This window comes from Mus musculus, chromosome 6 (assembly GCF_000001635.26).
Source record: "Mus musculus strain C57BL/6J chromosome 6, GRCm38.p6 C57BL/6J".
NCBI lineage: Eukaryota > Metazoa > Chordata > Mammalia > Rodentia > Muridae > Mus > Mus musculus.
Window position 1 is genome coordinate 4,672,711 of NC_000072.6, and position 23,049 is coordinate 4,695,759.

At 39.7% G+C, this 23,049-nt stretch overlaps 1 protein-coding gene across 15 annotated transcripts in view; it reads right to left on the reverse strand.

Moving 5' to 3' along the window:
* Positions 1-1,639: 1,639 nt before the first annotated feature.
* Sgce (sarcoglycan, epsilon) overlaps positions 1,640-23,049 on the reverse strand; it is a 72,855-nt gene continuing 51,445 nt past the window's right edge. For 3 of the 15 annotated variants that reach the window (XM_006505023.1, XM_006505019.4, XM_006505024.4), the window contains 7 exons: positions 21,312-21,474; positions 18,719-18,930; positions 17,759-17,785; positions 16,869-17,057; positions 5,357-5,400; positions 4,453-4,487; positions 1,640-1,922 (listed from right to left, as the gene is read on the reverse strand). In XM_006505023.1, the coding sequence (XP_006505086.1) occupies positions 1,872-1,922; positions 4,453-4,487; positions 5,357-5,400; positions 16,869-17,057; positions 17,759-17,785; positions 18,719-18,930; positions 21,312-21,474 (721 nt within the window). In that variant the 3' untranslated portion in view covers positions 1,640-1,871. Of the gene's footprint in view, positions 1,923-4,452; positions 4,524-5,356; positions 5,401-16,868; positions 17,058-17,758; positions 17,786-18,718; positions 18,931-21,311; positions 21,475-21,556; positions 22,135-23,049 lie in introns of those variants that run through there. The other 12 variants (NM_001130189.1, XM_006505020.4, XM_030255281.1 and 9 more) reach the window with 6 other exon arrangements.

The window sequence follows — 23,049 nt, forward strand, 5'->3', positions numbered from 1 at the left end:
TGGCTGTAATGTGATCAGATGCCCTCTTCTGGTGTGTCTGAAGACAATGACAGTATACTAACATAAAATAAATAAAATCTTGAAGAAGAAGGAGGAGGGGGAGAGGAGATCTAGAGCACCTTGGCATATTACTGTATATGGCATATTACTGTATATGACATATTAATGTAATCCTGGTCCTTCACAGGCTGAGGCAGGAGGATTGTGAGATCCACACAGGAAAATGTTGTATCCAATTTTAAAAAATGAAATTAAAGAAATAGAAACCAGCACACACCTATACAGTAAGTCCTAGGAAATCCTGACAAGCTCAGGGAGGTGCCCCAATGACATGATGGGGCATTCCCTCTACTGGGAGGCAATGTGCTGTATGCAATAAACAGAAGAATACTTTGGATTTTGAAATGCCATTTAAATGTAAATATTTTGTGTGACATCTGACTAACTACCAGATCAGCCAGAAATTTGCCCAGAATAGAGAAAGAAAATGGTTTACAGCTGGTCAATCCTCAGGTAAAGCTGTAAGCGTCTGTGACCACAACCATACTGGCTCTTGACCCATAGCTTCTCGGCTCATCACCTTAAAAAGATACACCTCAAAAATCTCAGAGGGCTCAGATTGAGTTGTGTCTCATGACACATGGCTTCAGAAGAACAAAATACTATGATTTGGTCAGATCAGCCTTTCATTCCTGGCTAGTCCCTGGAAACAAGTAAGAGTCAATGTGGGATATCTGCCACTTGGGAGAAATGTTTCCCCAAATGACCAGGTATATTTCTTTGAAGGCAGCTAAATCTGGTTGTCAGACTGAACACTACATGCCAACTAAACAGCTAACATTAACAACTATAGCAACTGTCTTAATGCCTAAAGATGCAGGATCTGGAAATTAATGGTTCAAAGTAATAAGGAATTATTTGAAAAATATTACATGAGCTTACCTCATCTTTATATGACTTAGCTCACTTACTAATGTTAATTTTCTAATGGTCTTCTGTAAGAAGGGCCAGGAGCTGGTATCCACAATGACCCAACAGTGTTGGAGTCATAAAACAGAAGAACATTGGATGAAGAAGACACCAAGCCTGGACCTTGAACTTTCCCATGGTAAGACACTGCAGGGCTGGTTTACAGCCCTATTGGTAACTGTTCTCTCTCTGTGGAACAGACCCTGGCTTGCAAACATCCAATTATAAAGCCAAGTATACACCCTGGGCTGCCCTACATAAACTGGGCGTGTTCTATTCTCTGTCCAAACAAACAAACAAACAAACAAACAAACAAAACCACTATGCTCACTCTAAAGCACTCTATAAAATACAATGAAACAAGAGGCTCTACAGTCTGCAGGAGTTAAAGCATTATTTAAATGGGAGACCATGAAAGAGCATCAAGCCTTGGACCTAGTACAGACGTTAGTGCTATTATCTGCCCTTAACTGCTCTATTATCCCAGCCAGTGCTCAGGCCCAGCAATACAGCATCACCAGCTAGTTCACTTGTAAACTTTCGATGGAACACAATTCATAAGAAGCACTTAATAAAAAATCCTGTTGACTGACCCCACTCCTAGCGACTAACAAATTTCTACCACACAGGAAGCAATCAAATACATTTCTGAAAGAAATTTTACCACACATTAGGCTCCATTAATATTTATTTTAAAGTTTACTTTTTATTGTAACAAATATAAAGTCGTTGATGTCTTATAAATTTTCAAAAATGCTTTAAGTACAAAAAAAATGCATTAGTAAGTGAGAGATGTGTCACGGTATTTGGTTCTCAACACAGTGGGCATGCGTAACCGATGTCAGGAAAGCTCATGCATTATTGGAAGGGAAAGGGGTGAGACACGGCTGCAGCAGTGCTGATTATAAACTCATTGCTTCTGTCAGCTTTCTTTCTTCAGGGATACCATTTACCTGTAACCGGGATGACAACATGAACGTGAGTTAGGCAGGCTATGGCACGTTTAGCTCTTGAACATAAGACTTGTTACAAGACAGACTCTCTTTTAAAAATGTATACAATGTTTATATAGTATTATTACTAAATTTTGTAGTTACCATACAAAAAGGAGGTGGTATGTCTCAACACATGTATATCTTGGATTTTGCTCATATTTGTATTTATCACCTTATTTATTTTAATTCTCCTTTCCTTTGGTTTGGTCTAAACAGACTCACTTCTGTTTTATGCTGTACATAAGACATGTACATGTATGTATCATATCATATGTATCATATAGGACACATACATATATATGTATGTCATATACTCATATATGAAATTTAGATTGCAAGGAGAACTTTTCTACCATCTTAGTTTAAAATAATTATTCTGCATTATTTTTCTGTGCTTGGTTTTAAAAGGAGAAAGAAAGGAAGGGATTAATATTAAATTAGTACTCCTTTTCCTGAACCTATTTTATATTCTCATAAAGCCTGCAAACTTCTCTCACAATAAACAAGCAGAATGAGGTTGACTGCGGGATGTATGACTGTACCTTTTAATGGTGGCTTCAAAACTACCACATGCGTTGGAAGGGCAGAGAGGATGGAGACCATGAAAGAGCATCAAGCCTTGGACTTAGTACAGACGTTAGTGCTATTATCTGCCCTTAACTGCTCTATTATCCCAGCCAGTGCTCAGGCCCAGCAATACAGCATCACCAGCTAGTTCACTTGTAAACTTTCGATGGAAATTTAAAAGAAAATAGCTAACTGCGCCAAACAGGCTGCAAATCAACTTTCAGCTGATAAAGTCCATATAGGCAGCTAAGAATAGAATGACTTGCTCTCCAAGAGTTGACCTGTGGGTCCCCATGCCCCTTCTAAATAAAAAGCCCATTGCTGTTTCACAACAATCATGCACAGATCATCCCCTCCACCCCGAGCTGAGATGAAGAGGGGGACAAGCAGGGCAGCTCAAAGGTACTCTTAAAAACACACAATGGGCCTTGCAGATGCAACAGAATAAACTGGAAGCTCAGAAGATTTTGCTGAAGGGACCCTGGTATAGCTGTCTCATATGAGGCTATGCCAGTGCCTGGCAAATACAGAAGTGGATGCTCACAGTCATCTATAAGATGGAACACAGGGCTCCCATTGGAGAAGCTCTCTAGTAAGTACCCAAGGCGCTGAAGGGGTCTGCAACCTGATAGGTGGAACAACAATATGAACTAACCAGTACCCCCAGAGCTTGTATCTCTACCTGTATATGTAGCAGAAGATGGCCTAGTCGGCCATCACTGGGAAGAGAGGCCCCTTGGTTTTGCAAACTTTATATGCCTCAGTACAGGGGAACGCCAGGGCCAAGAAGTGGGAGTAGGTGGGTAGAGGAGCGGGCGGGGGGGTGGTCTAGGGAACTTTTGGGATAGCATTGGAAATGTATATAAAGAAAATATCTAATAAAATAAATTAATTAAAAAAAACAATATCTTAATGTAAATGACTAGAGGAGGAATAAAGGCTGCAACTGGCCCTCAGCTCCCTCCCCAGGAGGCCTAACACCTTTAATGCTTTAAATGTTTGGGAGGCAGAAAGAACCATCTCTCCTAGTTAGCACCCAGTGCTAGGGTGGTCTCGCTCCCTTCTGCACACAGATCCTTGAGAGGCTCACTGAGAAAACAGTAACAGCAAAGCACCCACGAGAAGATCCTACCGTCTGGTCTGTAACACGCATCAACGTGCAGAAAACAAGAGAGTACGAGGTCCGCCCTAACCAGAAGGAGGAACTCTTTCCATCGAAATGCTACTTTCCCAAAAATCTTTTTAGAAAAATATTGGAAAAAATGAGGTTGAGCAGCCAAAAGACCTCCAAGGGGAAGGAAGCCCTTCTTCATCAGTGTACCCAGCTCTGCCCATGTGCTGCTCCCGACAAGGAAAGCTGCCCAGTGCTGAGCACAGCACCCCAACATATCAAACAAGTCCCATTATCTACTGATACTATCTCCAACAGCACCTATTCAAGATCTCTATTCTCCTAGGAGGCAGAGAGTGAAAAAAATCTAGCTTTTCACAAGTCTCGAAAAAATGTTTATAACTTTCCTAGAAATTTTGTGATTTCTACTCATTGCACGCCACAAGTGAACAAGAGTCAGAAAGCTGACATCTCAGGAGAGACAGACTTCCTTGGTTAGAGAGAAAGGTGCTCTATCAGTTTGGTTACAGTCGTGTTCCTTTAATTTTTTTTTCTCTTTAAAAAGATAGCCATGAAATTAGAAGTAAGAACTTGAATGTTTTCCTCTTTCAGTGACGAATATTTATAACTAAGTTTGTTTCGTCATCAATCCCCTGGATGTTTACAGACGCACACCACCCATCAATATATTGAATGGTCTACTTGAATCATATTAGCATTTAATTAAATGAAGCAATCAAAACCCTAGGAACAATTCTGATAAACATCATCTTATAATTAAAATCTGATGAAAAACTTTATTATACTTGCCTCAAATCTTTGAAAAGTTGTCAAACGAAAATCTCCTTAAATTCCCGAGAGCAGTAATAGAGGAGATAACTCTGAATGAAAACATCCAATACATTTCTAATGTGGCTGGCATTTTTTTTTTTTTTGAGACTCACTTAATGGCTTTTCCCACCACAAAGCCACTATTCATACTTAGAATTCCACACTCAACTTACATTTTTAGAACTTCTCTTGCTTTCCAAAAGAGGAACAAAGGCATTACTGGTTGCCTGGCAATTAGAACTAGGAACCAACCACTAATTAGTAGACAATTGTGAATAAGTTAAGAATGAATGAAATAATTGGCTGTGGAGATTTTTTAGGGACACTTGAAAGAAATGAACTTAAAGAAAGCATGGCTTGGGGAAAGAGAACAGCCAGGGAGACTTGCCCATCATCTTGTCCTCACTGGTCATATTCTAATGGCTTTTTAAAGCAGCTTTAAAACAGGCCAACCATTTCTCATTGATCGCCCTGAAGGCTCAGCAATTAGTCACAATGGTTGCCCTTTGTGAGAGTCAGTTTCAACCTGATCACTTACTGAGACAAATCCTGGACCCACCCAAGCTAAAAATCTTTTATACCAAGGGGAAGAATAAGGAGTTCCCATGTAGAAAGGGAGTGGAATGCATCTTTCTTAATTAGACAAGACCTCCACGGAAGGACACTGCTGCTTTAAGATCATTTACCATTTGTTTGTCGTTCTGAGGCCCATTGATGCAAAAGTCTAAGCCACTCTTCTGAGCTCCTCAGTCTAATTAAGGAATGATACAACTGTTTTGCCTCCCGTGATGAAGACAAAAGTGTCATCAATTATAGAGTGCTATGACAATCTTTTACTATATTAGCTCATCCATAAACACTGAATTAGCATCTTAGTACTCACCTGTAGTCTGCGGTTGAGGGATCTGAGTCTGGTGTGGCAAGTTCCTAGAAATGATTAACATTATTGAGTAAAAATGTGTTTGCACACTGGTAATCAGAGACCAAGACACATTAAGATAGAAATCTGCTCGGAGAGGTATCACTCAGATAACGGGCTCAGGTTTTGCACCCTGTGGGGCATTGAGCTATGCACATACATGAGAGAACTGAAGACCAAGGAAGACAAATAGCAATCTCTGATAATGTCCATGAAATTCTTACCATATGCCATAACAAAACTCCCTCATGATTCTAAAACATAGGTCTTATTAGTTTTTCTATTTTCTTATACGTGAAAATAGCCTTAAAGTTTGAAAATCACACGGCTAATAACAGTGGATAAAGATATAAACACAGTGATGCCAGCAATTAAATTACTGATGTGTACAATCTCAAACTAGGTCTAGATCATAAAACCGGTATGGATCTGTGCATACACATATGTCTATATACATCATCATATCGTACAATCATCACTGGTACGTTATAACAGCTTTGAAGGCATATCACTACCTTTATTCACTAAACATGCTATCTTCATGCCAAAAAAGGCCATTTCCCTGCCTGGACTAGGAAGAGTTTCGAGTCCCCCTTGACGTTTCTTTCCGTTCCCAAAGGCAATCACTGGGATGTTTCTCAGCTTTCGTTAAATCTGTCCCCTTCGTTTACACCTTCATGTCTCCCTTGGAGCCTCTGACAGCTCTGATGTAGTTCTTCGTCCCTTACAACCCACTGCTGACCAGTGACCTCCCAAGACACAGATCTGTAACACACACCTCAATATTTCTTATTTCTTTCTCTCTATCAGCAAATTCAATTTCTGGCTTCTTAGTATGTCTTAAGCAGACGGAAAACTATCTGTAGCCTCACACACACACACACACACACACACACACACACACACACACAGAGAGAGAGAGAGAGAGAGAGAGAGAGAGAGAGAGAGAGAGGGAGAGAAAGAGAGAGAGAGAGAGAGAGACAGAGACAGAGAGACAGAGACAGACAGACAGACAGAGAAAGAGAGACAGAGAGAGAGATCTTCCCCTTATATGAGAACCCCAAACAAAACCTGGCCGGGTGGTGGTGGTGGTGGCGCAAGCCTTTAATCCCAGCACTTGGGAGGCAGAGGCAGGCAGATTTCTGAGTTCAAGGCCAACCTGGTCTACAGAGTGAGTTCCAGGACAGCCAGGGCTACACAGAGAAACCCTGTCTCAAAAACAAAACAAAACAAAAGAAAACAAAAAACAAAAAACAAAAAACAAAAAACAAAAAAACCTGTTGTGGTGGTGGGGGAGACAACTCGATGAACCTGCAGTTGTCTTCGCTACAGCAGATATACATTATTTACAAAAAGTGTGTCTGTGTGTATTTGTGGGCCTACACGTGTGCCATCGCATGGGTGTACTCAGAAGTCAGCCTGCAGGTGCCAGTTCTCCTACCATCATGTGGATCCTAAGGATTGAACAAAGGTTATTTATGCTTGGCAGCAGATACTTTTACCCACTAAATCATCTTGCTGGCCCTTTTTAAAAATTGTATAGAGCGGATCCTTACTACTCTTAGGAGTAAAAGATTCCATATGAATGTATTCAGTACTGAAATATTTTAATTTAAAAAAAATGACACCTTAGGAACCAGGTCTTTGGGGTCTGGGGAGATGGCTCAGTGGATCAGTCACTTGCTGGACAAGCACAGCATCAGAATTCAGATTTCCAGCTCTCACATCAGTGCCTGCTGGGTGTCAGCCTGCCCATAATTCCAGTTCTAGGGAGGCAGAGACAAGGGGTCCCCCTGGAGAGGAGAATGCAGTTAGTTTAGGGATCAGCCCCTTCTGGTTTTGACTGAGAGACTCTGCCTCCCTGAACAAGGTAGAGTGTTCCCAAGGAAGTCTTTGTATTACCTTTGAGTCTTCCACATACACACATGCATTCTTCATGTGCCCACATATGGGAACATGCATGTACAGGTTCCACACACAAATACGGTGCAGAAAATAAAAATATAAAGGACCTCTTCTACATGTTTTCAGTCTCTAAGCATTTCCAAATGAGGTGATAATTAGGCCACTTATTATGCATTCAGTTGTGCTGACTGCCAGTATATTTTTCTGCATATGGTATTTTGTTGCTCCAAATTGCCTTATTAGTAAGAACCATCTTAGTTTGTTAATAACTCTAAGAGAAAAAGAAACATGGAATCATTTTTAATGAATATATGCAGAAATGAGATACTTGCAAAGACTCAGGTAACAGGCACACATTGATTAACATGTAGATGCATAAATTCTACATCAAATTTTTATATTGTTATTAGCTTATTAAAATAAACAATTTAGATTGTAGGTGGCATAAAGCCCAGAGTCACCCTTTTCAATGCAGTAAGGAGTGTCCATCCACGTGTTTTGTTTCTCTTAAGTACTGCGATTCCTTAGCTGAAATCATACAGAGAACTCTGATATACCAAAAAGGAACAAAGGAGCTAGGAATCTTGTCTCCTCTGAATTCTTCGCCTCACATGGAGTCCTAAAATGTGTCAAGGACCCCTCCAAGACACAGAGTTTTAAAACCCCTCATTTAAATCACTCCCACAAGGCAAAATTCTTATGTTCCAAATACAGCGGCTGGGGAGATGGCTTAGTGAGTCAAGTGCTTGTCATGGGAGTATGCAGACCAGAGTTCAGATCCTCTGAATTTACGTAATATGCTGGCTGGGTATGTCAGTCTTCCTAAGACTCAAGGCGTGGAGGCAGGGGGATGGAGACTAGGAATGTGTGAAGGAGATTGGCCTACCCCACACTGAGTGCCAGATTCCAAGAAACACCCTGCCTCAACCTAAGATAGAGAACAATTTAAAAAGATGTCCCATGTCAGCCATGGGCCCGAACACACATGTGCATATGCACCCTCCACACACACAAACACACACACAGGTCCACCTACATGCACACACCATACACAATAAAGAAAGAAAAGAAAAAAATTACATAATGAAAGAAGTGGAAAATAGCACTTGCTACCTAAATAGTGTTTAAGTCTCCAGGGGTTTGGTTTGTTTGTTTGTTTGAACAGGTTCTTTCTAACTATGTAGATCAGGCTAGCCCCCAAATCATAGAGAGCCACCTGGCTCAGCTGTCTTCTAGGATTAAAGAAGTAGGCCTAGCCTGAACTCATAATCCTGCTAAATGCCTCTGGATGATTAAAAAAAGAAAATAAGTTCCACTTAAAACCCATTTAAAATATTGTTAAGGAATAACAAAATTCATTCTCACCCAAGTTAAGACAGTTATTTAATAATTTACCACAATGGTTACACCCTCTTCTGCTCTTAGGTTTTAGCGATACTTATGTGTTCTAGGGAATGTTTCTTTTGGCTGTTTTGTTTGTTCTGAAGTTTACAGACTGTATTTATGTTGGTTTTCTACTAGAAGGTAAAAGAATTGATTCAAAAACCATAAAGAGACCAGCTGTGCATTTAACAATGCAAAAGCCCAAGACCTTTATTACACAAGCCAAAATGCAATTATACGCGCCCAGGGGAGGAGGGCGGGGAGGAGCCTCCTTTCAGCTCCTGGGGCATAACTGACAGTGGTGGTTCCAGACCAGAGAGGAGGCTGCTCTAACACTTTCCCTACATTCTGAAGCCCACTTCCTCCTTCTCCATTAGCTCCAGGCACACAGACACCTAAAAAACAAGTACTTAACCCAACACACGTCAGCAAAATTTGCAAGGAAAAGAGGGGAAAAGCCAGAATTGAAGGGCTGTGGCCCAGGCAGGGCTTAGTCAAAACCACCAAATTTTCAAAAGCTGTACACAAAGGGTATCCTAAACTCAAAATCAGCGTTTGGATAAGGCCTCTGGAACCCCACATCCTTGTTTGGGCCCCACAGCACATTCTTTAATAAAATATTCTTTAAAAATCAGTGGTCAGGCTGGGCAGTGGTGGCGCACGCCTTTAATCCCAGCACTTGGGAGGCAGAGGCAAGCAGATTTCTGAGTTCAAGGCCAGCCTGCTCTACAGAGTGAGTTCCAGGACAGCCAGAGCTATACAGAGAAACCCTGTCTCGAAAAAAAGAAAAAAAAAATCAATGCTCAAAGTCAATCCACGCCTGCCATTTCCTAGAACTTTTCTTTGGCTACACTGTCAAATGTTGACAGTCACAGTGGTCTTGGATGGGTGATGAACAATTGTTGGTTCATGAATAGATACACTTCCAAGACATCTGGAAAAGGTACATGAGAAAGCCATTTGTGCACTTGAGTTAGTCTGAGGGTTTAAAACAACGAACCCTGGTGGTGGTGCAAATGATAAGCCTGCAAATGATACGTTAGATGAGTTATATAGAAAGAGCTCACATGTTCAAAGAGGTTGAAAAACAACAAAATGTTGAGCTACTTTGTGGGGGTGCATATCTGTGTGAACAGGTAGGAAGCTGAAGTGGGGGGGGATCGTGGGTTAGAGGCCAGCCTGGAATGTTCAGCAATTTCCAGTCCACCTGGTCTATATAAGGTCACGTGTGCTGCCTACAGAAGAAAGGTGCTCATGAGCATCCTGTTGCTGGAATACCGAATCACATGCCTCCAATCTACAATACTGGGGCTGTGGCGAGGAGAGAACAATGGGGGATGTGGGAACATGTCCATGTGTGAGGAAAACAGGCCACTGAATGCAACTGGATAGGAGAGTGGGGCTAACTTCAAACAGAGCACCTACACTCCTTCAAAGAAAGACCCTTTAGAAAAGCATAAGACTATTTAAAGTAATTAAGTTATTTTTGGACTTATGGAAAGGTTACAATATGTAAACTGCTGCATTATATAGAAAGCCAAGAGAAACTGTAATTCTCTGAATTATTAGCATTAATTATTTCCCAATTTTCTCGCCATTACCTGCATCTAAATAGAAAATTGTGCAAATTAGTCATTTCACAAGCTTCATTCTTTAAGAAAGCAAAGGTACATTAGTAAATAAGTGTTTGGAGGACTACACAGTTATTCATTATTTGTACAACTGTCACATCGCTGGCTCCCCCTTAGAGGAAGTCTATGGGTAGGGTGGATGAGTATCAACTGAGTATTTTGCTGCTCGCTTAAAGACTTAGAAAACAAAATGATTTGCATACAGACACAGAATCTACGCCAGAGCTGTGGGGGTGGAGAAGGCCTTCAGTATGTGAAATGCCTTTTAAAATATGGTGACATTTATTAGCAAGCAGTAGTTCCATTATTTGGGAAATTTGCCAATTATTTTAGCAAAGTTGATATTGCCAAAACCTTCATTTTTTTTTTTCCTTTTAAAATGAGGGCTTGGACCTACAACTCTTTTTGCTGAGAAATCAGGAAATTGGAAGAGGAGAGTAAGGGAGGGTCACACAGAGCCTAGAAACACTGGTGAGGATTTAAAGATGAAAACCATAATTTTAATTAAAATCAGCACTATATTCTATAGGATACATAAAGGAGGAAGAAGAAGACTTCTCCATCTGGATTTTTTTTTCTTTTCTTTAGTTTTACCCCTTTGCTTGTGAAAGGTCAGGGCGAACCATCACAGCTTTTTTTTTTTTTAATGAAAACCATATTTTCTTTATTCATTCAACCATCAGAAGTCCTCTAAACTGCTACCGATTGATTGTGAACACTTTTGAGTAAGCATATGAGAACAGATGTCTCTTCTATACCCAGATTAAATTTCTTTTTTATTATTAGATATTTTCTTTATTTACATTTCAAATGTTATCCCCTTTCCTGGTTTCTGCTCCAAAAACCCCCATACCCTCACCCTGCTCACCCACCCACCCACTCCCTCCTTCCAGCCTTGGCGTTCCCCTACACTGGGGCATAGAGCCTTCATTCAATGGGCCTCTCCTCCCATTGATGACCAACAAGGCCATCCTTTGCTACATATGCGGCTGGAGCCATGGGTCGCTCCATGTGTACTCTTTGGTTGGTGGTTTAGTCCCTGGGAGCTCTGGGGGTACTAGGGGTACTGGGGGTACTTGATGCAGTAGAGACCTACAGAACCCATACCCACCAAGGAACAAACCCACCACTCTGAGTCTATACTTTCAAAAGTAAAATGAAATAAGATAAAGTCAATGTCTCTGCAGTGTCCTTGTCAACAGGAACACGATCGTCTTGGTCTACTGAAACAGTCATTTTCAACTGACAGTCACTTTCATTAAAACTCACTTTTTATATATGTAGAATTTTACCTTGAACGTGGTTTTCATAATTACTGAAGAGACGACAAATGGAAAATAGTCACAAAAAACCCTAAAATTAGTTTACTAGCTGTAATTATAAGACTTAATTGCACTTTTACAGTTGATTTGCAAAAAGATTTAGGAACGGCCTACCTCCTGTTTGAGGGACACTCAATTATCCTGGATTAGATGTTAGGTTTAGTACGATGAATACGAACAAGTTTCTGCATAGCCAATTAAAAATGTTACAGGAAAATGTCTGGGGCATCTGCCCATGTTCTACATCACATAAGGTCCTCCAGGAAGTTGCTCCCACCTAGAAAAACTCAGTGGCTCTGGAGGTCGTCACCAAATGAATGAGGAAGTACATCATCCCCTGGAAGGTGACACAGCTCAAAAGACATCGGGTCGGTATGTTTCTAGAAAATTCAATACTTGGGATCCTCCAGTCAATACTTGCTTCTCAAGGCATAAAACTTATATTTCGATTACATTTCCTAAGGAATTTTTATCCCTTTATTTTTTTTAGTTTTTCAAGGTTCAACGTTTTTCTCTCTTACTTGGCCACTATTTTCAAGTCAGCAGCAATGACTCACTTCCCCCACGGCAGTTCTTTCAAGCAGCTGAAGAAGTCCAAATGGCTGGCTGCAGAGAGTCACAAACAGCCCATACTTTACAGATAAAATCCACCAGGCCTCCCATTTTACGATCCCACCCAAGCCCCTTGGGGGACAAGGAAAAACAGCTGCCTTTAAAACACCAGGTGGGAGAATGCAGGGGCCCTCTGAACTGGCTGCACCCAGTCAGAGAGGCCTGGGGGCTTTGCAATTCCCAGTCATGGGACCTGCACTTTCACCTGCCTTCAAAGCCCTGATTTAGGGCTGAGCTCTGCATTGTAAAACCCCTACCGAGAGAGTCCGGACTCCCTGTCAGCAATCGGTTGTCTTTCAATTCAAGGACATAAAATTCTGTGACTCAGACCTCAACTTTGTATAAAGAGTATACCTTCTAGGGTTTGGGCGAAGCCTCTAGTTAAAAGCATCACCCCAATTGCCATGATTCTTTGGGTCAAGGTAATTTACATTTAAGGATTACTGCAAATGTGATTGCCAAAACTAAATATATTAAAGGGGCTGCTGATGGGAGTGGGAGGAGTATTCATTGAGAGACACAGACAATGAAGGAAGGAAAGAAGGAAGGAAGGAAGGAAGGAAACTGTGAGCCTGACTAGGATAGGAACCACTCCCTTGGACACTTGGCTATGACTTCTCCACACTATCAAGGCAATCAATCAGACTCTGGGAAGCCTAAGAAACAGCCCAGAGCAGAAGAGGCCAAGGAAACATGGTGACCTTAGTACAGTGCCCTTAATGAAATGTTGGAGGAGAGAAAGGACTTGACTGGAAAACTAGTAAAATCTAAAAAATGTCCACAGTGTAGGTAACAGCAAAGCACCATGGCCACAAGTGAAAACAGTGCCATGAGGTCTTAAGAAGAGAAACTGAAAGAACTTCAGATACTCCATTATATTTGCAGCATCTCCAAGGTCATTCTAAGCAAAGATCAAATTAAATTGATCTTCTCTCCCTTCACCAGGTAGAAATATCGCCACGTGTCTGTATTGTCTCTGCCTTTTGAAAAGTAAAAGGAGTCGTGCGTGGTGGCACACTCCTTTAATCCCAGCACTCGGGAGGCAGAGGCAGGTAGGTTTCTGAGTTCGAGGCCAGCCTGGTCTACAGAATGAGTTCCAGGACAGCCAGGGCTACACAGAGAAACCCTGTCTCAGAAAACCAAAAAAAAAAAAAAAAAAAAAAAAAAGAAGAAGAAAAGAAAGAAAGAAAAGTGAAAGGAGCCATGTTCTACATCCCCCTTTTTCTGAGCATGTGACATGTCTCTCTGTCCTATCCTGCTTCCCTTCCTCTTTCAATGTCTCTGTGCCTGAAAGCTGGCTCAGAGATACCGTTGAGGTCAATGGCCATACACTATCCAAAGTAACTATCAGAAATGGTAAATACTGTGATCTCACACTGACCTCATTTATCTTTGTCTATTGTTAGTGTCTTAAATTTATCACAAATGGTTTTAGTCTGGAGCCCAGTGAAGTATTATGCCAAAAAAGAAAAATGTATGAGAGAACTGTAGTGGCCCTTAGTTATATCGAAGTTGTAAGCTTTCTATACCTCTCAAGTGGATTGACTTTGTTAAAGGATCAAATAATTTTTTATGCAGATTTGAAGGAAAGCTTTGAATGGTCCTAAGTCTTACTTATCAGTTCATGTAAGTGTTTGGACATATTGCTTTGGTTGAATATTTCTGCTTTAAAATCTGAGGAAGAAACAGGAAATGCTGTTGCTGATCAAACTCCTTATGAAAGATAGGTTTAGCACAAACCTATGTGTGAGGCTGAAACGCGAGCTAGCCCTTTCACAAAGGCCTAATGAGAAAACACAAAGCAATATTATCCAAGCATACACCTGGCCACAAGGACCACAAGCTTGCTCAAATAAATATCTCATTTTCACCTTGAAAATTCTGTTCCATCCAAATGACCAAAATATTTATGTATCTGCTTGATACTAAAATAAAACTTTTAAAAAACCCAATTATTTTCAGTTAAAGTGTAAAAGTTGAAATTTTATAATAAAAAAATGTGTTGATGAATCTGACACAATAAATTACCTATTATCTGGCATAGTTAGAAAATGAGGTTAATCACATATTCTGGCTTATAGGGAGTTACCATAGAGACCATGCACATATTATCCATTTCTAAGAATAAAAGAAAGATAATATACACTCAACACTGAAACGACACCGAATGTAATTTAATTTTCCTCGGATGAGGCAGGCACACTTGATGCTCCCACGGTGCCTCAGAACAATCATTGTGAACATCATCAATTATCTATGGACCCTATTTATTCAGAAGTGTTAGTTAATGGAGCTTTTCCATTAGCAGAAAAAGGAATAATAGAAAGGTTTTCCAGACTTCAAAACACATATATGTTAAAATTGTTGCAAGTTCAGTGTAATAAGCTATTGTATTTGCAAAGAACTGATCTGCATAATGGTGGTCTTGATGGGCTCTGGAAAGGCCTGAGAAAGGCAGACACATAAACTAGACAAAAAATTTTGTTTTGTTTATATATCAATAACAGCAGCATAAAATCCTGGACCCAAGAAAAATCAAAAATTTTAAGGAGATATTCTCAACATACATGACCAGAAAGGGTGTCTTTAAAAGTGGTCGCAGCCTTTCAATTTTCATTTAGACTTTAATAACCTACACACATCCAAGTTCCTCAACTCACCATAGCAACTACTGCTGTATTCTAAAGTTTTAAAGCAGAATGATGTCAACAACAGAAACATTTCCAGACCTGTGGTCTCTGGAAAATTAGCCCTTCTCACCCTTACCCATAGATTCCAGACGAATCCCGTGACATAGCTCAGAGGATAAAGACACTTGCCTCAGAGGCTAATGTCCTAAGTTAGATTCCTAGGGCCCACATAACAGAATGAGAGAAACAACTTCTATACTTTGTCTCTGACCACTGCGTAAGCACTATAGCATGTAGCCCTCCCAGAATAATAAATGCACAAAAATTAAAACGAACGAAATCTGATTTCCAGGTACACTTACTAACTTCGAGTTTTGTAGACTATGAACACTTCTTTGGAACACACACAATGTAGGAAACAGTACTTAAGTATCAAGTATGATTCTGAAATGTATATGCTCTAAAAATTGGACAGATGGATAAGCTGGATATTATTATAATATTCTTAAAACTACTGAAGTTTCTTGTCAGTCCCTAATTCTAGTAAATGGGGTCTTAGATTAGCCTGTAACAATGGACCACTAACCTTTATACAGAGAATATACATGAACATACTTTCTCTGTATTAAAATTAAATATTGTGAAACCTGCATTTACATATCACTAGTGTAATACTTATTTCCAAAATCCTGAATTCAAATGCATGCAAAGTTTCCCCACCATGGAAGGACACATATACAGCCTTGGCCCACGAAACCCTAAGTAGATGATGGTAGAAACCTAAGAAAGCATTCACAATCATGTGATGTTTTCAAAAGTGTTTTAGGTAAATGCACGAAAGCTGACTGTTTACACTGTCATACATAATTATTGTTTAATCTGATTTAGCATATACATTTTACATAATGATAAATAAGCACTCTCAATAGAAAAATATATGTCCGACATGGTGTGTGTGTGTGTGTGTGTGTGTGTGTGTGTGTGTGTACTTGAAGGAGTAAGAGACAGAAGAACAGAGATTTTTCTGCATATCCACTCTATTTACTTTAATAACAGGAAGTGACCGAAAAATATGATTGTGACTTCTTGTTCTTGGGGGTAACACAATTTATCCCACTCCAATATAAGGTAAAAAATAAAAAAGAAAGAGCTACATTCTAAGGGAATACAAGTCAGTTTCTCCTACCACTTTATATATTGAAAAATCTAGTTTCTAAGCACACACAATCCCTCATCATCCTTCCCCATAGCTGTTCAAGAAAGTCCCCTTCCTGCCTTCCTTACCACCGTCTCTAAAGCAGGAAAGATTGGCTATAATTATATGTGTGTTCATCTGGACATGGTGGCACTCGCCTGTGTTTCTAGCACTTGGAAGCTGGAGTACAACCAGAAGCTCAAAGCTAGCCTGGGCTACAGGAAACCCTGCCTTAAAAGCTAGCCTGGGCTACAGGAAACCCTGCCTTAAAAGGACAAAACCAAGCAAAAAATAAGTATATGTCCAGAGCCCAAGCAGAGTTGCTTATTTTATATACAAACAGATCATAGAGAAAGAAAAAAGGAATTTAAAAATCATTTATACCAAAGAAACAAAAATCGTTTAGATTATATAGGTCTGTGGTGGTTAAAAAAAAACAAAAAAAACAAAAACTAACTAAACAAAACCCATCATCTCTTAAAAACAACAGGATTGTCATACTCTAGCCTCTGCCTGTCTTTTCAAAAGGACTCATCTTGGGACAAACATTTGGATCCTTATCAGTGTCAATTCCTCACATATTGATGTTGATGTGCTTTTATGACTAAAGTAAGAAAAAAAAAACAAAACCTTGAACTGATTCGATTACATTTCTGTCAAGCCAAGTGATGATATTTTGACACAATGTTCTCCAATAATGAACAAACAAAACCAGTAACAGCTAAATGCTACGGTTTGGAGGGATATTGGTAAAAGCCCCATGCACGCTGGCGCCTGTGTTCCCACATGGGTACTCACTGCTGTGCCTGCATCAACGGCATGTTGGTGCTGTCGTAGTTGTCTGTGTGCGTGGGAGGTATAACCTCTCCAGTTACAGGGTGGAACACGGGCAGGGTAGACAGGGGCCATGCAATCTCTCTGTTTTTGGACATGTCTCGAAGCTCCTTGGTAGATTTCTGAATCGAGCTGTGATGGACAAGCTGGATACTACATAAAATAAGAAATAAAACAACATATATTTAAAATGACGCACTAGCCGTAATGAGTTGCCTATTTGAAAAGGTCATTTTTTTTTCTTTAAAGATAAGACATTATTGCTTGGGGGGGGGGGGCTGTTCTATAAACTAGCTCAGAAAACATACATCTCATATACCTTTATGTAAATCTCAAGTTAAAACTCAGCTAGGAAACACTATTTTAATATTAAAGCCCAAGTCATAAACTAGTTACCTATTTATTTTCTATGATTAAGTGAAAACTAGGATAGCTTTTTATATTATTGCTTCTGTTGGGGGCATTTATAAATACTCACGGAAGTTTCATTCTATGGCAGGTTATTACTGCAGAGTCAGGGCAAACATGTATGAAAGGGCCCTGTCATTTGTCCTCTGGTTTATAGAAATGCAGGTTGGGAGATCGCATACTATAAGTGACATGTTAATATTCTGAATCTGAAATGGTTTAGGTTTAATGTTTATCTAGGTAGCCTTAGCTTTTGAGCCCTTTTTATTTTTTAGCGTCTACCCAGCCTAAACATCTCTATTTAGAAAGCAGCTTTTCGAGTTTGTTAAGTCAACTGTGAGGGATGGCAAAGGAAACGAGAGCATGAGACACATGTGCGGAGCATGATGGGTAACCGAGAAGCGACACACAATGAGAAAGAAAATAACAGCAAAGAAGACACTTACTCTGGGGTTTGCATGTCTCTCTTTTCCCTAGAAACAAAACAAAATTTATGAATTAAATAATAGCATTGATATTCGGAACATTAAGACTCTATGCTCATGGGACCCTGTGGGATGTGGCAATGCTGATGTCGGACTCAAAACGCAACCAGGCAGCATTTGCCACCAGGGTTATAGATGACTTGGATGAGTACACATACAGTAATGGAATACTGATGAGAAACACACAGAAAAATGGAAAAAAATGGAGATTAAGAATGAAGCTCCTGATTGAAATAAACTCTATGACATAATGAAATCGGGCTACATGGAGAATGGAGAATGTGTTCCTTGCTGCTTTATGAGGTTTTGAGCCTTTGCTTTGTTACCCTGACTTTCAAGTAATCTCGGGAGATTATCTTAATTGACATAGATGTCCTGAAAGTGCTAACTATTCATGAAGGGAAGACTCATTACTCAAATGATACCTGATTTTCATTCATTTACTCCTGGGTTATTTTTTTTAATATATTTTAAACATTTAGATTGTGTCACCCTGTTTGACAGCAGAATGACTTCAGGAAGAATTCTGACCCTCAGTTTTCATCACACTGACTAAGACAATTTATTTATTTAAATGCAATTACCATGTCAATAGACTCCTGTCTCTGCTCACACAAGATGGCTTGCATAACCACGGTGTCTAGCCTCAATTATTCTTGGGACTGTTTTTCCATCATGAATTTATATCTAGCCTTAATCATTTCTGAATAAAGTAATTTTGGCCCCTAATTTGTTTGCTAGACTCACAACTACTTTAATTCATTTTTAAGGGAATAAAGTACTGCTGTTTGATCTGAACAAAATTTCAATTCATTTACAGTGTGTTTTATGAACTGGATGCAACTTTGCTTTTAATGGGCGTGTCTACATCATCGTCTTAGCGGGCTTGCCAATTCTTTATTAGTGTTTGAAAGTACTCACACTCCTTCCCGTCGGCAGCACATGATATAAGCGAGTATTAGGAAAAGCACCAGTGCTACCGCCGAGGGCACAGCCAGGGTAACGAGGAAATCCGTGTAATAGTCTCGGCTTTTCAAAGAATCCGAAGGGGGCTTGTACTCCCCGCCGTCGGGCAAAATGCCCTCGCCACGAACTACTTCCTGATAGGTGGACACTTGCTTTGTTTTGTCAACCTGATATAAAAAAGAAAATTGCACATCAAATTAATCACTACCAACATTAGATTTGAACACCTAGATACACCAAAATAGTCTTTGACAAATTACCTTCAAAAGCAGATTCATTTTCCAATTACTTTATCATTCTGACTTGTTATTCTTTATTAGAGCTGGGCCAAGCACAAATGAAAGTAGTAAATACTTTCTCTTGGCCTATCTTCCCTATCCTTCTTGCTTAAAAAAGCACAAACATACCTGCATGTAGTCAAGATGTGTGTGTGTGTGTGTGTGTGTGTGTGTGTGTGTGTGTGTGTGTGTGTGTGTTTGTGTGTGCTTTCTGGTTGCAAAATAGAGGTTGTTGATATCGGTATGTGCATTTCTTGTGAGCAGGTAGTTCAAATGTTTAACAAACTGGGTGGGAAGCCTGTGTACAGGGATGGTTTGTCAGGTTAGTAAACAAGAAAAAAGGAAATACAGAAAGACAACTTCTGGTGTCCAGCTTTCTTCAAAGTGGCCGACATTAACTTTAGGAAGAAGAGCAGAGCACAGCTCCCACCGGACAGTGTGGCTGTTCCACATTTTACTGTATGTTATGTGCATCCCTCCCTTACCCCATGTGTATCCCCTCTGCCTTCACTGTGCTACTTTCAATTCTACAGGTTTTACTGAAGGGTACCAAAAATGTAGTCATGGGAAGTTTGTTTCATTTGATGATTTAAAAAAAAATGTTGAGAGGATTAGTTTTGGCTTTATTCAACGTTCTCTGCTGGAAAAGTCCCCGTGGCCACTCTGCCCTGCTCGCCAAACCTAGAGAAAACTCAGCCCTCTGCCTCCTTCCGAACAGCTAAGTAACTGCAATTCCTACAGGGTTTTTTTCTTTCTTTCTTTCTTTTGTAGAATTAGGAAACTGGTTGTCCAACATGCTTATGTTTTTTACAATTTTAGTCCTGATTGTTTTCATTTAAAAATATTTTATTATGCTTGTTATACCACTGTTATTTATCTTTATTTTCTTTTTTAGATAAAATGTAGCCTTGGAGGGCCTGGAAGTCCCTTGGTAGAATAGGCAGGCCTCTAGCTGATAGAGTGAAGGGGTTACGGGCATGTACCACCGTGTTCAGCCCCAACCCAATGACTCTTTCATTTAAGCCTCCTTAAATATTAAAAACAAACAAACAAACAAACAACAAACACTATTTAAGAAATATCCTTGTGGAATGATGTGGCATCTAAATAAATATGTAACATATAAAATTAAAATGAAAATTTTCAAGCTTTTCAGTTCTAAAAGCCTTGCCATCGAAACTTTCAAACACCAAACAATTTTTTACTTTTAGAAGTTACATAGTGTTGCTAAACATAAATTCACGTAATGGCACAGCCATGAGCAGAGTGCTGCTGGCAAGCCTGATGTCTCCTGGTTGCTGAGAGGAATGTGTGAAAGTCATGATCCTAATTGCTCCCTCGAAGCCTTAGCGACTAACACTGTGACTGAAATATTGAGCTTTGTAACATTACTACTTACTCGAGATTGTACATAAACCACAGTGTGTGTGTGTGTGTGAGTGTATGTGTGTGCATGTATGTGTGTGCATGTGTGTGTGTGTGTGTGTGTGTGTATCTAAAGGTCATTAAACCATTAAAGGTCATAAAAGCATTAAAGAATCCAAATAAGATCAAAATACTGTACAGAAAGACAAAGAAGGCATACACTATAGAAAAACTGAAATATTATAAGTCTCCTAGAGGTATGTGTGTGTGAAACCACTTGCATTTTTTTAGTATTCAAATTCAAGATGTGTTTGCATGTTTGTAAAAGAATAAATTTAATCAATAAAACAATTTTAAGTTTGCTTAGAAGAAACTTATAGAGTTGATACATTTACTTTTAAGGTTGTAGGCAAAATATTCTCCCATAGAGTTGTCCCGTGTCTGCTGAGCTCTGTCATTTGGGTTTGTAGAGTACTGGGGTCACAGCAGAACACAGCTTTATCCGTACTATCACTGTGCTCTGTTCTTTCCCTCCAAAAGTGAGCTGATGGCTGCACATTTAAGGAGACCTCCTGCACACACCACCCTGGCTCCCTAATGTCTGCTGTATTAACAACATCCTGGACATCCGAAAGCTTCCTTGGACCACCCGCCAAGCTAATCCAGCCTCGACAGCTAATCAAGTGCAGGGTACAAAGGTGGCGAGACGCTCCCTTACATGGACGGACCATCATCTAATTCGTCAAATCCATCAAATCAAGGAAGTCCACACAGTTGACAAAGAAAACCTAGGATTTATTTCCAACAGCAATTCGGGTTCCAGTCAAATGGTATGTCCAGACACATCACTGCTAATTAAATTTGCAAAAGCAAAGTTAAAAAAAACAACCAAACAAAAAACTCACCAGTGAAATCTTGCACCAGTCGATATGAAAGTGAGTTCGGAACTTTTTGTCGCATGTTATCACAGGCTCCATTTCTTGACTGCATCTTAACTGATTCTGTGGATTTTCAACTTCTCGTAAACAAGAAGAAAATGCAACATCGGCACCAACCATGACATAAACACTGCAAAAATATGAAACTCTCAAGTTATCCTTTAGGAAAATTGAAAACACTGGAGGGAAAAAAAATACAAAAAACAATTTACCCCTGAAAGCAGGATTTATCCTTTTGAATTGAGGGCTTAACTAGAGTCATCTCTGAGATAGGAGCCTGGGCTCTCAAAGCAGTGATTCATGTAGGGCTTCTGTTGTCCATTCTTTTATTCTACCAGTATTTACTGAGTGCTTAGGTGTACCAAGCACTCTTTCCATTCTATATGAAGGTCTGGAACTTATATTTCATGCATTCCTTGAATTCAAACCAGCTAAGTGCTATATGTCCTGATCATTATATTAGACTACTTACAATAAGATTCTCCTTCAGATAAATTTGTTAAGAAAATAAGCCTAACCCTAAAATAATAGCTGTAAGTAATGGCTCTTCATTTGATTTTCACATAATGCAATTATGACATTACACCCTGAGGAGCCGAGCTCTCTGCCAATTTCACTATTTCACTGAGCATTTCTGTCAGGGTCCCAAGCACACAGACCCCTCTGTGTTTGGTTTTCTTTCAGATCTCTTCTCTTCAGCTCAGACGTTAACACAAGAAAAAAGTATTATTTGTTCACCAAGAATGAAGCAAAACATGTTTTCTTGAAGAGTACCCTGAGCATTGCAGGGAAAGAATTCTCCTGAGTTGAGAAACAGGATTTCACAATTGGACAGACCACAGTAGCAGCTGACAGGGGAGGTCTCAGGGAATCTCGGTAAGATAGGGAGCCTTCCAGAGAAAAGGAGAAAACAAAAAAATTTTCTAAATTATTATAATTTCTGCCCTTAAACGATAAGAATTAGCTACTTATCACGTGTGGCCAGCCTACTAAGGATCCAGCTGTCTTTGAGACATACTTCAGATGCCAATCCAAGCACTCATAAACGGTTAAGAAAAACAAAAGGCCGAAAAAGAAAAAATTCCAGTAAATGAAACAACTTTGGAAGAAGCACGATGAAAGGTTGCAAATGGACTCAAAGCTACAACATAAAGCTAGCGAGTACTGCAAGGAGTTAGACATAGAAATCAGTGAAATAGAGCCAAAAATCTAGAACTCAACTCTAATATTTTCTAAGTGGATTATTGTCACAAGGGAGTCTGATGGAAGATAAATAGTATTTATAATTGGTGGTCTTAGAACAGTGAGGTATCCACATGAAAATGTAAAAATAAAAAAAATTAAACCCCACTAAAAAAAATTAAACCCCACTACCAACATCTCATGCCATAAATACAAAATCAACATCAAAACTGATCAAAGACAGAATCTACTTTTGTACCTAGCGAACACAGTAGAAGATTGGCAGTCATCACCATAGCCTAATGAAACAAACCAAACAAACACACAAACAAACAGAGTAAACTGTAAAAAGAACAATTTAGGCACTCAAGACAAATAAGCCTTAGAACAAACGAATGCCCCAGGAACTGGGCAGAGCAGCAGAGGGAAATGGAGAATCACAACCTCCTGGAGGAGGAGTTTGCAAGCCAGAGTCTCGGAGGGGACCCTTGAGATTCTGGTACAGGAAAGCTTAGCTACAGTT